Source organism: Squalius cephalus, assembly GCF_949319135.1.
Source record: "Squalius cephalus genome assembly, chromosome: 25".
Lineage (NCBI taxonomy): Eukaryota > Metazoa > Chordata > Actinopteri > Cypriniformes > Leuciscidae > Squalius > Squalius cephalus.
This window is the reverse complement of record NC_137146.1, coordinates 3,979,863-3,994,790: the sequence shown is the minus strand read 5'-3', so window position 1 is coordinate 3,994,790 and position 14,928 is coordinate 3,979,863. Positions and strand designations below refer to the sequence as shown.

Sequence of the window (14,928 nt, the reverse complement as noted above, 5' to 3'; positions counted from 1 at the left end):
ATCACGTCGGCGGGGCTTAGCTCATTTCTACGTCACAATGAGGGAAATCTAGAACAGGGTGTTCTGAGAGAGTGCTTATGATTTATTGAGATAGTAAAAAAACTACTGGGTGGATTTTTATCATTCTAGGGTGGTTTTGCTCACACACTGCCAACACACATTTATGTTCAAACACCATGTAAAAGTGAATTTTGCATAATAGGTGCCCTTTAAGCCAGCGCAAATACCTGTTTACATCCTGTTTTTCGGTTGAAGTCCAAAGTAGTCGATTGCCGAGTTCACGCGCATAGGTTTAGTTACCTATGATCACGCGCGTGAACTCGGCAATCGATTCTACTCACAGAAAATCAGGTACACACGCGCACTGACGAGCACGACCTCGATGGGAGGGTGCTCGCTGTTAGTGGGGGAGGGGCATGAGAGTTGTAAACATTAAAAATTTTGGCTAAGTCGACCCAATTTTCCAGACTTGCCGACTGCAGCTTTAATAACCCTACATGTCCATGATGATAATATTATCATCTGAGCATATTTTTCTCATGATTATTTCTGCTGTTTATACACATTTATAGCAATCAGAGAAAACTAATGTTAAAGAGTCAAGAGCCCAAATAAAGCTGACACTAATCATGATTCTGGTGACTTTAAATGAAACATTCAATGAATCTTCAACACCAAAACCTGTTAATTCTCAATAAGAGCTTCTGTAGAGTCTGACAGAAATAAAGTTAATCTGGTTATTAATAACAAGTGAAAGCAGCATTTGAAAAAGACATTGAAAAAGAGGCATGATGTGATTGGCTGCCAAAAAACACCCGTTAATCTTTAAGTTCTCTTACGAGAGGTTCTCTCGTATTGCGTAAGTTGCTTACGCTACGGGTAGAGTTGTCTTTTCTCGAGATCTGAAGCCAAAAATGATCCTTAATTTTGTATTTATTGTCAGCGCAGTGCGGCAGACAGCAGACAGGCTCCACGTGCCTTGCTCGCCAGAATGGGTGTGGCTAGCGTGTATAAAAGAGGGGCTCACAGGCTGGAATTCTGATTTTCATGTCTTCAGTGAAGCTCTTCGCATCGCTGGATCTTGAGAGCCGCCGCCGCCATTTAATTCAGCAACCAGCAAGCCTAGGAAGCATCTGAAGAAGCCAGCCGTCTTCGCCGCCTTCAGCCATCCGTGCCTGCTACGCGGCGACATATCCTTTTTCTGCTGTGTGTGTTCGCCTCGCGACACACACTTTCTTTCTCCTAAAAGAGCGTGAGGTGTTTTTAAAAAAATGCCTAATTTTTCCTGTGGCTCGTGCCGAGCCCCGCTCAGCAATGGAGACCGCCACGTCATCTGCACTCTCTGCCTGGGCCGCGAACACGCCGCTACCGCACTCTCTTCGGGCGGCTGCCCTGAGTGCGAAGAGCTTTCAATGTTGACCCTGCGGGCTCGACTTGAAGCTTTCAACGACAAAGCTGTCACTCCGCCTGTCCCCGCGGGGCCGCACAGAAAGAAGCGCCGCTCCCAGAGACCACCGGAGACCGTTGTGGCAACGAGAAGCTCACCGGACCCGTTCCCTCGAGCTTCTCTTTCTCCTTCTCCGCCCCCCCTCCCGGCCGCGCAGCCGCCGGCACTTGCCCACGCCACCGCCGCTTCAGGGGATGAGGCAGATGAACGGGAAGAGGACGCCGCCGCTGACAGCTGTTCTATCCTGGCCTCTGACAGCGAGGAATGGTCCACCGCCTCCTCGTCAGTCCAGGAATCCAGCCGTACTCGAGCCGGCAAGGATGCGGAGCTTCTCCGCCTTCTCACCAAGACCGTTGACCAGCTTGGCCTCAAGTGGTCACCGCCTGAAGAACCAGCGCCGAACAGGCTCGACGGCTGCTTTCTCTCCCGCCGCCGCCGAGCACCCGCATCAAGGACAGCACCTTTCCTGCCAGAGCTTCACGCGGAACTCTATAAATCGTGGAACGCTCCATTCTTCGTGAGAGTTTCCTACCATACCTCCGCGGCGCTCTCACTGGTTGACGGCGCCGCCGAGAAGGGATACAATGCCATTCCCGCTGTGGGAGAGGCGGTCGCAGCGCACCTTTGCCCGCCCTCTGGTTGGCGTTCAAAGGCTGCCCTCCCGTCTAAAGCCTGCAGGACTACTTCTGCCCTTGTCAGCCACGCTTTCTCTGCCGCCGGACAAGCTGCATCAGCCCTGCATTCCATGGCAGTGTTACAGATCCTCCAAGCTGATCTCCTCCGTGCGTTAGACGAGAGAGGCTCGGACCCTGTTTCCATAACGGATCTACGCAGCGCGACGGACCTTTCCCTTCGCACCACGAAATCCGCTGCCCAGGCTCTTGGAAGGTGCATGTCATCACTGACCATTACAGAGAGGCACCTCTGGTTGACGCTTGCCGACATGAGGGAAACTGAGCGCAACGTGTTTCTCAACGCCCCGCTCTCCCCCACCGGCCTCTTCGGCCCAGCGGTCAACGGGATCGTAGACAACTTCTTGAAGACCTTTTCCTGCCTCGACGCTCGAGTTCAGCCGCACGCCGTCCACGTGATCAGCCTGCGCAAAGCTCAGCACAGCGTCCAGACCGACCTCCGTCTTCGCAGCGACGACAGGGCGGCCGCCCTAAATTGCGCTCGACCAGCCGCAACAGGCCGCCTCCCTCGCGGGGACCTCGACCTAAGATCGCGCTGAAACCCGAGCCCGCGAAGTCCTCCTAGCAGCACGAGGGAGGAAAAGACGGTTAAGTCCCGCTGTGGCCGGACTACCGTCAAAGCTTCACGCTCTGTCAGTCCCCGTCGTCATGGCTACTGCAGACGCTTATTTCGCAGCCAACGAGCCGGTAAATCTACCCGCTCGCCTGCACACAACCGCCGTTTTCACAGCGACCCAGAGAAATCTCAAAAAGAGCTTAGTGTCTGGTTATCCGGCTCATGCCGCATGTGTTTCAAGTGTAGAAAATGTGCCCACGTTTCTGTGCTCACCCCTACACACAAGCACTATAAACCCCGTGTCTCTATCAGAGCCCACTCCCATAAAGTGGAAAAAAGCTGCTCGAGTGTTGAATGTAGGTCACGTGTCCACAGTCCCGTGCCCACACCTACCCACTGCCCGCTCTGTTACACGGTCCCTCACTGCCGGTTACTCGCCGTGTGTAAGTCCTGTGCCCGCCCCCGAGCGCTCACACATACTGACAAACACTGCACTCCTGGCGCCGCTTTCGTGCACCGTCCCTCGCACAATATGTTCCCCGTCCAAAGCCACCGGGATGTAAAACGGCCAGCCATCTTTACACCGTGTGTAAAACGGCCAGCCATCTCTGTATGCGAGCCACCGTATTCAAGCACAGAGAGCGCGCGCGCCTCCGAATCAGGTCCCTGAGCCTGTGCATCACGGCTATCGGAACCCGGAGGTCATTCTGCCCTTAGCTGTACATGCGAAAGCATGGGAAGCTATTCCAGGCGTGTCAGAATGGGTGCTGAGCACAGTGAGAGAGGGCTATTCACTGCAGTTTGCTCGCCGTCCCCTGCGCTTTCGAGCGCGAACCAAGACGAGAGTGAATGGGGAAGTAGAACACCTACTTCGTGCAGAAATAGCGAAGCTTCTGAGCAAAGGGGCTATAGAACCGGTACACCCTTCTCTGTGCGAGGCAGGTTTTTACAGCCGTTATTTCCTCGTGCCCAAGAAGGACGGAGCTCTCAGACCAATTTTAGATCTGAGATATTTGAACAAAGCTCTTATGAGAAGACCGTTCAAAATGCTCACAACCAGACAGATTCTCGCGCAGATTCGCCCGAGAGACTGGTTTATTTCCCTCGATCTGAAAGACGCTTACTTTCAGATCCAGATAATACCCCGTCACAGGCCATTCTTGAGATTCGCCTTCGACGGTCAGGTATATCAGTACACCGTCCTGCCGTTCGGCCTGTCTTTAGCACCCCGTACATTCACGAAGTGCATGGACGCGGCTCTTGTTCCCCTGAGAGGTCAGGGCATGCGAATTTTGAACTATCTGGACGATTGGCTGATTCTAGCACAGTCAGAGGAGGAACTTATCTCTCACAGAACAGTGCTTCTCAGCCACCTGGAAAGCTTGGGTCTCACGGTCAACTGGACCAAGAGCTCGTTACTGCCCAGTCAGTCAACCTCTTTTCTGGGCTTGGAACTAGACTCTGTGGCAATGACGGCCCGGCTGTCGATACAGCAGTGCTTCAGCTGGGTCTGCTACATATGCGCCCTCTACAACGCTGGTTGAACGCTCGTGTGCCTCACCGAGCCTGGGCGTCCAGCGGCATACGAATCAGAGTGACTCAGAGCTGCGTTTCAGCACTGAGACCCTGGTTAGCGGCCGACTGGTACCAGCGGGGAGTGATAATGGGAGCCGTCTCACACCGCAAAGTTATCTCGACAGATGCCTCCAACTTAGGTTGGGGCGCTCTGTTCGAGGGCAAACCGGTCTTTGGCCTGTGGTCAGACCAGGAGAAATGCCTCCATATAAACTGTTTGGAGATGATAGCAGTCGAGAACGCGTTCAAGCACTTCCTCCCACATATACGGGATCACCACGTGCTAGTTCGTTCGGACAACATGTCTGTGGTGTCCTATGTGAACCGACAGGGCGGTGTCAGATCCAGAAATCTCTGCAATCTGACGAAACGCCTTCTAGTGTGGGCTCATCACTCGTTGCGCTCGCTAAAAGCCGCACACGTGCCTGGCCACCTAAATGTCGGTCCAGACAGACTGTCCAGAGACAACATTCCCCCGGGAGAATGGTCCCTGCACCCTCAGACAGTCCAGTTACTGTGGCGCCTGTTCGGCAGGGTGGAAGTCGACTTATTTGCGTCAAAGGACAACGCTCATTGCCCGAGGTTTTTCTCTAAAAGCGAGGACACGCTGGCCCAAACCTGGCCCAGCCGCCCGCTGTATGCTTTCCCTCCGATCTCTCTGTTACCACAGGTAATAAAGAGGATCAGGGAAATGCGCCACTCAGTGCTCCTCATAGCCCCGGGATGGGAGAACCAAATCTGGTACCCAGAGCAAGTGAGGCTATCGCACTCGCCCCCATGGCCGATCCCGGTGAAGAGAGATCTCCTCTCCCAAGCCGGTGGATCGATCTGGCATCCCCATCCAGAGCGCTGGTCTCTGCATGCGTGGATAATCAACGGATACCCGCTGATCTGCCAGAAGGGGTCATAAACACGATCACGCAGTCTAGAGCCCCTTCCATGAGAAGACTCTACGCGTCTAAATGGTAAGTGTTCACTTAATGGTGTGCCACTAGGAGCCTGAATCCACGCACATGCGGGGTCTCGCGGGTGCTCTCCTTCCTACAAGAGCTGTTGGACAAGGGCAGGTCCCCCTCCACTCTCAAAGTATATGTTGCGGTTATCGCAGCGTTCGCTGAGACGACGAGCAGCCATACAATAGGAAGAAATGAGATCATCATCCGCATCCTTAGAGGAGCCAGGAGGATGAACCCTCCGCGGCCATCCTCGGTTCCTATCTGGGATCTTTCTTTGGTCTTAGAGGCCCTGAAAGCTTTCCCCTTTGAACCGTTAGATTCCGTGGATTTGAAATACCTTTCGCTCAAAACCGTTTTTCTGATAGCTCTGGCATCAGTGAAACGCGTGGGGGATTTGCACGCGCTGTCTGTCAGCCCCGTGTGTCTTGAGTTCGGACCTAACGACTCTAAAGTCATCCTCAAACCGAGACACGGTTACGTCCCAAAAGCGATTGGCACTCCCTTTAGGGTGCAGATCATCTCCCTGTTGGCTCTGCCAGCATCCGATAGTGATGATAGTGATAACCTCCTATGCCCCGTCAGCTTTTCATTTCGTTTGGTGGGCGCACCAAGGGTCTCGCCGCCTCGAAACAGAGTCTGTCCAGATGGATAGTGGACGCTATCGCAGCTGCATATGCGTCCAAACAGCTGCAGTGCCCTATGGGCATCAGAGCCCATTCCACTAGAGGCATGGCCTCGTCGTGGGCTTGGTCTAGCGGGATTTCTATTCACGACATATGTATGGCGGCAGGCTGGGCCTCCCCCTCTACATTCGTGAGATTTTATAATTTGGAAGTTCCCACCTTTCAGGCTAAACTGTTATCAGTCTAAGTGAGATGTATGTTCTGTCCATGAAAGTCTCTATATACAGACCAGCGGTTCCGCTCTGTATTTTCCCCATCATGCGCTGGTGTATTAGTGCGGGCCCGCGATGCTTGCCGCCTATTCTTCACGTTGTGGCGCTAGGGCTTTCACTTTCCATACATGGACCGGTGAGGCCGCTCTACATTTCCCTATGGTGTGCTTGTGTACTGTGCTGGCCCGCGTTGCTGGCCGCACTCTCCTCTGGTTTATACACAGGCAGAGCCGCTCTGTACCCTTATGAAGTGCTTATGACATGTGCTGGCCCGCGTTGCTGGCCGCCTGTTCTCCCATGTTATTTTCCCCGGGCTTCCCTGGGACTCATGCAGTGATGCTCGGCGTGCACGGCGTTGACAAGGGGTTCCCGTAGCGTAAGCAACTTACGCAATACGAGAGAACCTCTCGTAAGAGAACGTACTGGGTTACTCTAGAAGAGGGAACGAGTATTGCGTAACCTGCCGTGTCGCGCCACGAGCTTATTCGCTTCAGTCTATGAAAACCAGAATTCCAGCCTGTGAGCCCCTGTTTTATACATGCTAGCCACACCCATTCTGGCGAGCAAGGCACGTGGAGGGCGCGAAGCTCCCTCATTGGACGTCAAGTCACGCGAGGCTCACTGGTAGGCTGCTGCAGTTGCCGCAGGACAGCCAATGAGCACGCTAGTACAGCCTGCTATGGTCTGCTGTCTGCCGCACTGCGTTGACAATAAATACAAAATTAAGGATAATTTTTTACTTCAGATCTCGAGAAAAGACAACTTTACCCATAGCGTAAGCAACTTACGCAATACTCGTTCCCTCTTCTAGAGAGAACCGAGGTTACGTTAGGTAACCGAGTATGTTTTCATGAATTAAGATTTTATTTATTTATTTGAATGTATTGTTTTATTTATTTTAGAGCATTTTATGGGATACCATATAAAATATACTTATAATTTTTTTCATAAACACAAACTCTCCTCCACCCAGTGCTATTCTATCCAGAGTTACATTTTAACACACATTGTGTTAAAAATAGGGCTGGGCGATATGGCCAAAAAAAAATATCACGATAATTTTTTTTAAATCAGTCGATATCGATAATTATCACGATAAAAGTCAAATCTTTATTTCTTTCAAGTTTAAAGGCAGATTTTTGCTCCTAAGTGAAAGTTGTAGAAACCAGAGCGTTAATTGTGGTTTTAAACTACTCTTTATTGTCAGAACATATCAGGACCAACACTTGCCAAACTGGTGAACATTTCACAAATCTGACGTATAGAACATTCAAACATTTGTCATTTTTCCTTAACAAAATAAATATCTTTATTGGACAATTAAATTTCTTAGTTTCTGCATGTGCTAATTTTTATTTGGTAAAATGTAATATTCTGACTGTTTGAGTTTTATTAAACTTAACCATTGGTCATCCAGTATCATGCATTTAGATCATGATAACCACACTATCATGGCAAAATGTAACTTTATGGTTTCTATGGTATTTGTTTGAAAAACAGTAGCCTAAATACATTATTAAATACTGTAATTATATTCCATCAGTCCTTTAATACATCATCTACATTAATAATAATATAATTCAATATGTATATCCCACATTTCATGGTGCAGTTAATATTACTAGGCTAACATCACAGTAAATCCATGGTAAATGATGGGAATTTGTAGACGGAAAAGCCTTCTGCGCACAGTTTTTCTCCTGTTAGTCACACTGTTTCATCTGCCTTTAAACTGGTTTAAATCACTGAGACATTGCGTTCTTCGCTGAATTCAAGCGCTTCTCAGTGGATTTCGTGACCGAGACCGATCAGAGTAAACGCATCGGCTCTAGTGAGCTCGCGCTGCGCTGCCGTTTGGACTTTGAGCCGAGCGGATAAATGGTCCGTGTGGCGCGCGGTTCAAATGGGTTTCGTTCCGCTTTTGGCGCATAAACATTATCGAACATTTATCGAACTCTTGATATCGTTATATCGCGATAATTATCGTTATCGTTTTATCGCCCAGCCCTAGTTAAAAATATACACAACATGTGTCAAAATACCATCAACACATGCTGTGTGTTGTTTTTTAACACATCTCTTTTAAGAGTGAAGAAAGTATTTATAAGAATGTTTTACAAGGTATTAATAAAGCAACACTATGTAGCTTTTCAACCTTCATAATATATTTCCAAGACCCTTGTGATGGTACATCGACTTACAATAGGTTGAATGACACGTCTGCCATAGCCTGACGGGGTCTGTATCGCTTTTACTGGCACTACATAACTTCGGGGTTCGGGTAGTAACCCGAGCACAAAAAGAACTACAAAATTCAACTGCTTCACGGCATATGTCACTTCCCCCACCACTTCCTCAAATTTAGACGTGAGAGGCCAACCAGCGTTTGTTTTCCGGCTTACGTGCGTATGTTTTGTCATGGCCAAAGCAGCAATGGCCAAAAAAAAAAAAGTAAAAAGTAAGCCTATGTCTAAACGCCATACAAGTTTGGTAGGGGCTACATTCTTGCAAGTAAATAATGCATGATTAGATGGACAAAATCACCTTTTAGGCTAATAGCCTAATAATGACTGCAGGCTGATAGTCATCATGTTTGTTTATTTATTTTTCTGGTGAAAGTGTCTTGCCTCAGGCTATAATGCAAATCGATTTTTCAACTTTGCAGATTCATCTATGGTAGCTTGATATTATAATATTGACGATATGGCTATTACCACACAAACATTGAATTGAATTAGCATTCTGTAAAACAGTAGCCAATAAGCTACTATAATGACGCTGGCTTGTAAACGTGAGCTACGCGATCTTTTGGCGTTTGAAAAAAATAATAAAACCCATGAAATTATATTCATGACATGCTGAAATATATGCCACTGTACCTGGGATGAAGACATTTCACACGCAATGCAGGCAGTCTGCCCAAGACGTGAGAACTCCTTCTGCAGAGTTTGGGGGTTTCGGCTTGTCAACAAATGCACGTGTATCCCCTGGTGTAACCATAGGGTGTAACCATGACAGATTTTACGACAGTAGTAGAAGACAATACTGTTTCCCAACTGTAAGGGGAGCCCGAGAGCAAAAGTTACCAGGGCTGCGCTCAGCCCCGACAAAAAGTTGCACAACGTTTTTTAAACAGAAATGGTGATGCGTTGAACACAATGACGCAAGAGTTGCAACTACGGCAGCTGAGAAGGCCATTCTTTATGAAGAATTTTCGGAGCCTGATGAAGTCGGTATAAATATGTGTTTAATACTACAAAATATGCCCGATGTTATCACTTGTATGCTGATGATATTCAGTTGTAGCCTACTGTTCATTCAAAGAGTCAGAGTTAGGTAAATTAACTGATTTATTGGAATGCCTGTCATGCATTAAGACTTGGTTATACAACAATTATTTACAACTGAATACAAAAAAGACTGAAACTTTGATCATTGCTCCAGAACAAAAATTACCCCAAATTAAACAACACCTCTGTTCCTTGGACTCATCCGTCCAGTTGAGCCTAAGAAACCATGGTGTTTTGTTCGACCAATCGATGTCTCTGGATGGTCATTCTAGAATCTAGACAGTTGGTCAGAAACTTTTTCTATCATTTGAGAAATATCTCTAAACTGAGAACAATACTGGCCAAAGCTACCATGGAGATGATCATTCATGCTTTTATTTCCTCACGATTAGATTATTGTAATTCTCTTTTTACTTGTTTTAACAAAGTTTCTCTGAGCCGTCTCCAATTGGTGCAAAACGCAGCAGCCAGGCTATTAACAGGAACCAACAGAAGGGCACACATTACTCCGATTTTATTTATTCTCCACTGGCTTCCAGTAAAATTCAGAATTGATTATTAAATTTTAGATTTAACTTTTAGAGCACTACATGGACAGACCCCCCAATCAGGCCCGGCTGTAGAATGAAATGACTGAGGGGGCATGTGAAATTGTTAAGGGGGCTTAACTTTATACCATCAATGAACAATACACACTGATAACTTGCTTAGTAAAAAAGATAAGCCAGCGTCATTTATTATGCATATATTAACCCTTTCACGCTTAATTTTAATATTCTAACTGACTCCCCATAGTGAATTTTTTCAAGGCTGTTATTTTAGAACGTTCCCCCTTAATGTTTCCATGGCGACGTGTCATATTTGTCACGTGACACACCGCAGCTACAATAACACTGACAGATGTATCGCTTTTATTTCCTTTTCCCTTTTTTTATTCAAAATATTCACAAACTTGCTTACCATGTCATCAACTATCTAATATTACGATTCTCAAAAATGTGTATGTGAGTGTGTTTGGTCATTCAAAAACCTTTATAAATAATCTTGATCTTGATCTATAACGTGAGATGGGCGCCACAATGTGAATGTTTTTTGCGCCGCAGTTCAGAGAATCCTGTGAGTCATCAGTTTCTCCCGAAATACATGCAAGAAAGTGGCCGGTGTCGGTGAACTGTGAGAAGAATAGAGTAAACTATATAGTTACTTCCACTATGTTTGTCTGATATGAATAACACACGTCGGCAAATTATATTTGAATATATTGTTATTGCTGCTTCCACAGACATCAGTGTGTATTTTACAAACTCCAAATGTATTGTTTTACTAGTGCTTATGAGTATTTAAATGTCTGAAACCTAAAATAAACATTATGAGGTTGAAAACACAGCATAGTTGTGATATGACAGCGCTGAACGCGTCCGACTCTGGCTCAGCGCCAGCCAACGCGCGAAAGCAGTTGAATCTGGCAGTTATGTCGTCGCTGAATATTCTAAATCCCATATATGGGACTGTACCACTCAAAAGGTTAAAGATTTAATTTGTAACCATGAATACAAAAATGAAACTGAGGGGGCACAAATCAGATCTGAGGGGGCAATGCCCCCTTTTGCCCCCTCGTGGCGCCGGGCCTGCAGACATGTTGACCCCTTACTCTTCCTTCCGCACTCTTCGTTCCTCAGGTCAAAATCTCCTGATTGTCCCAAAAACCCGCCTTAAAACTCGGGGAGACCACCTTTCAGCAGTTGCTCCCAAACTGTGGAATGCCCTGCCACTGTCGCTGTGTGTGGCCGATTCTGTTGATTCTTTTAAAAAACAGTTGAAGACACTTCTATTCAGTCAAGCTTTCAGTTGACTGAGCTATTATGTTTTATGTTTTGTGATCTCTCTTATTTTTTAAAATAGTTAATTTGCTACATGTAAAGCACTTTGTGATTTTATCTGTGATAGGTGCTATATAAATAAAGTTTAGCCTACTTACTTACTTATTATCCTTTATAGCCTAAGTAATTAAATTAATAAAGGGGCGTTTTGTCCACGAATGGCTTAAATTAACAACTACTAGTCGACTAGAATTTTTTTTAGTTGGAGGCAGCCCTTATTCCACATATTTTCGAACCAGGCTCAGGCCATTCTGGGTTGAGCGAGCGACCCTGCGGAATGAGCGAGCGGAATATTCAGAAATGCGCTCTCCACTCACGAGCTCTGATCGGAACAAACCCGAACTGCTGAACTTGCGCAGAAACATCAAAATAGACATAACCAGCAGCTTTTTAAAATTGTTTTTAAAACTAAACATTTAGAATATTTTAGCACAAATTATGAACTTATTGCTGATTTTTTATAATTCTTGACAAAATTAGAATAGGCCCTAAGTTGTTTGTTTTTTTTTGAAGAAAAGTTTTGGGTGGGCCTGTAACACCGTGCCTGGCGCGAACAAAAAAAGACCCTAATTGACCCATAAGAAACATTTTTTTTTAAAAACAAGCAGGTGATTGGGTATGTGAATTGGCCACCACTTGAAGGAATGTAAAGGAAACTAGTGGCTCTCTCAATGTGTGTATGCCAGTTCACCGTAGTTGCGTGTGGACCATGTATGGCACTAAATACATTTTTAGGGGGGGCCTCACACAAAGAGCAGCCTAGGGGCCCCTGACCACCTTAATCCGCCCCTGGCCGTAGTGATTCGGGATAAGACAAAAACCCGGTTTGGAAAATCGATTCATGATGCACTTGTTCATTATATAAATATTGTAAATTTTGACCACAAAAATGTTAGCTTTAAATACCAAGTTCGTTACATAAATATTTGTATTCACATTGATTTCGTACACTATGAAAAAAAAAGTATTACATTTTTCAACAAAATCTTTGATATAATGACCTTGATATATTTTTCTTGCACCTTGAAAACATTTGAGTTTAAATGTAACATTGTTTTCATATATTTAACAAAAAAATATTGTAGCCAGTGTTGTTATTGTAAACTAAAAAGTTTGGTGATAGATTTGGGGTATTTAAAATAAAGCAGAAATAAAATACAATTAAATAGATGAAAAACTCAAATAAACAAGAAATAAGTTAAAATTACCTTAACTAAGACTAAAGCTATATAGAAAAAGTAATATTAAAATAACAATTTATTTTTAAAGCATTAAAATATCAAATTATCTGATATTTTTAGAGAGTTTCTGACCTTGACAGTCTGCAGGGGTCTTTGTGATGTCATTTCCCTTTTTTTGTTATACCACCAACACATGTTTTACTTTAAGGCCCACAAAAATATATAAAATACAGATTCAGAAATTAAAAACATGGTAATCTTAGAAGTATAGCTGCATTTTAAATACATCAAGGTTATATTTATCAGAGATGTGTGTGTGATCATAAATATCTCTTTCTATAGGATAGTAGTGGACTGAAATTATGGAAAAGAAGATGGTTTGTCCTCTCTAATTTCTGCCTGTATTATTATAAAGGTAAAACCATGTTATTGTTTAATATATAAATTATCTAAGTGCATTAATTTTCCATTTCAAAAATACTTATTCCCTGAAAGAAACGCCCAGACCGCAACAAAACTGACCAGGGTGCAGACAGAACCGACTCTACTTGATCATGAGATGGCGGGAATTAAAATGAAGACACTGAGAGGAAGACATGGGAGCAGACCAAGGTAAATGATCTGAGATGCTTCACAATTAAACTATATGATTGACCTTTAAAGGGTCTTGATGACTTTTTCTCCTTCAGTAAATGTCTTTAACTTGCTATAAAGGGAACTTAAAGGTCCCGTATTATGCCCCTTTTCACAAGATGTAAAATAAGTCTCTGATGTCCCCAGAGTGTGTATGTGAAGTTTCAGCTCAAAATACCCAACAGATCATTTTTTACAGCATGTTTAAATTGACATTTTTTGGGGCTCAGAAAAACGCGCTGTTTTAGTGTGTGCCCTTTAAATGCAAATGAGGTGCTGCTGGACGACCCAGGGGGCGGAGCTTCATGAGCTCGCACTCAGTCTGTCAGGACAAATTCATCTCACGGAATGATGATAATATCAGAAACTCTCAGTAACGGTGTTCAGTTCGTGTCGGACAATAATGCCTACAGAGTCAGAGTGCTTGTATAGAGATGGAACAGGTATAGTTTAGTAGTTTAATTACGGTTATTATAACGTATTTGTCATCTGCTTGTATGTATCCATTATTTATTAATAGCCTACAAGTCTGCTGTTTCGGACCAGGTCCGAATGATGATCAAACATGTACTGATGAGTTTAATAAAGTTTATTGTACATCACACAAAAGATGAAGCGTCAGTTTTACTTCAGAAAATCACCGTAAGAGCTGAGTAAACACAGTAGGCTAAGTTATAAGAAGTGCGCAAGTAGCCAGTAGAGTTGAGAGAGCATTCCTGTGGGCGGAGGTTAGTCAAAAAACGGTTCTAGTGACATCATTAAAGAAGGAAGTAGAGGGATGTAGTCCAAACGAGCCGTTCACTGTAGTCGACTTCTGTTAAATAAAATATCTTGCTTGGCATTGAACTTTAAGCTTTATAATTTTACAGATATTATTTATGCTCTAACAGCAACATTACACACTAACTAAAGTTTGAAACATGGGATCACGAAGAACGGGACCTTTAAGACTTTTCTAGCATTTTTTAAGTTAGTCAAGGTCCATCAAGGTTTCTTGTGACATAACAGTTGTAATTTTGTTTTAAATGACTTGTTCTACCTCTTTCTGAATTAACCAGGCTGTTTTTGCTAATGTATTCATAAGAATTAAAGGGTACATAACATGCACAGTTTCACCTAATCTCATGTTAATCTTGAGTACCTATAGAGTAGTAGTGCATCCTTAATATCTCAAAAAAGTGTTTAGTTTTATTAAATTTATAAAAGAAAAATACAGCTTTCCGATTCTCTCCAGAAAAAGCCGAGGTCCTGGAGGCGGAGCTATAGAGTCAAGCGGTAGTGCTTGATTTCCAGCAAAAGACAGAAATCTGATCCAGTTGTACTTACATGAATGGGGTCTTTTATCACTGGGACCGCTCCACGTTTTAATAGCAAACGATTTGCAAATCCAGCGTCGACCTGAGCCTTGTTAATAAAACATTCGTCACTGAAATGGCCAGAACACACAACCGCACTTCCTACACTCCGTTGCTGCCCCGGAAAAACAAACTGCATCCACTGTTCCTGTAACACTGGGTTCTTTGGAAAGCTGGACACGGTAAGCTTACCCTCACATCCAAAAACACACTTTTTTGGAGACATTCTTGAACAAATCCTATGCAGCGCTGGCTGCCGATGATTTCCTGTTGAAGCGCGTTGATGTGCGCGGTCTCGTTCTCCTCTGGTCGACGTGCGCGCGGGCGCGCTTTTCCGAGAGAAATGCTCAAATAAGGAGTTCCACTCTTATCTACGTCATTAGATCCACGATAAAAAAAAAACCAGCCGAAACTTGTACCAACCCGGAAGTAAGATTTTCAGCACAGAAATTCTCCGTTATTCGTCCA

At 44.8% G+C, this 14,928-nt stretch overlaps 1 protein-coding gene and 1 long non-coding RNA gene across 2 annotated transcripts in view; both read left to right on the top strand.

The window, feature by feature from the left end:
- Positions 1-14,928, top strand: part of LOC307153405 — a 169,809-nt gene that overhangs the window by 52,280 nt on the left and 102,601 nt on the right. The gene's annotated exons all lie outside the window — the stretch shown is intronic.
- The window catches only part of LOC307153392 (pleckstrin homology domain-containing family A member 7-like), a 32,472-nt gene that overhangs the window by 14,873 nt on the left and 2,671 nt on the right, over positions 1-14,928 (top strand). The window contains exon 4 of the mRNA XM_079862830.1: positions 12,815-13,084. Coding sequence (XP_079718956.1) covers positions 12,815-12,916 — 102 coding nt within the window. The 3' untranslated portion in view covers positions 12,917-13,084. The remainder of the gene's footprint in view (positions 1-12,814; positions 13,085-14,928) is intronic.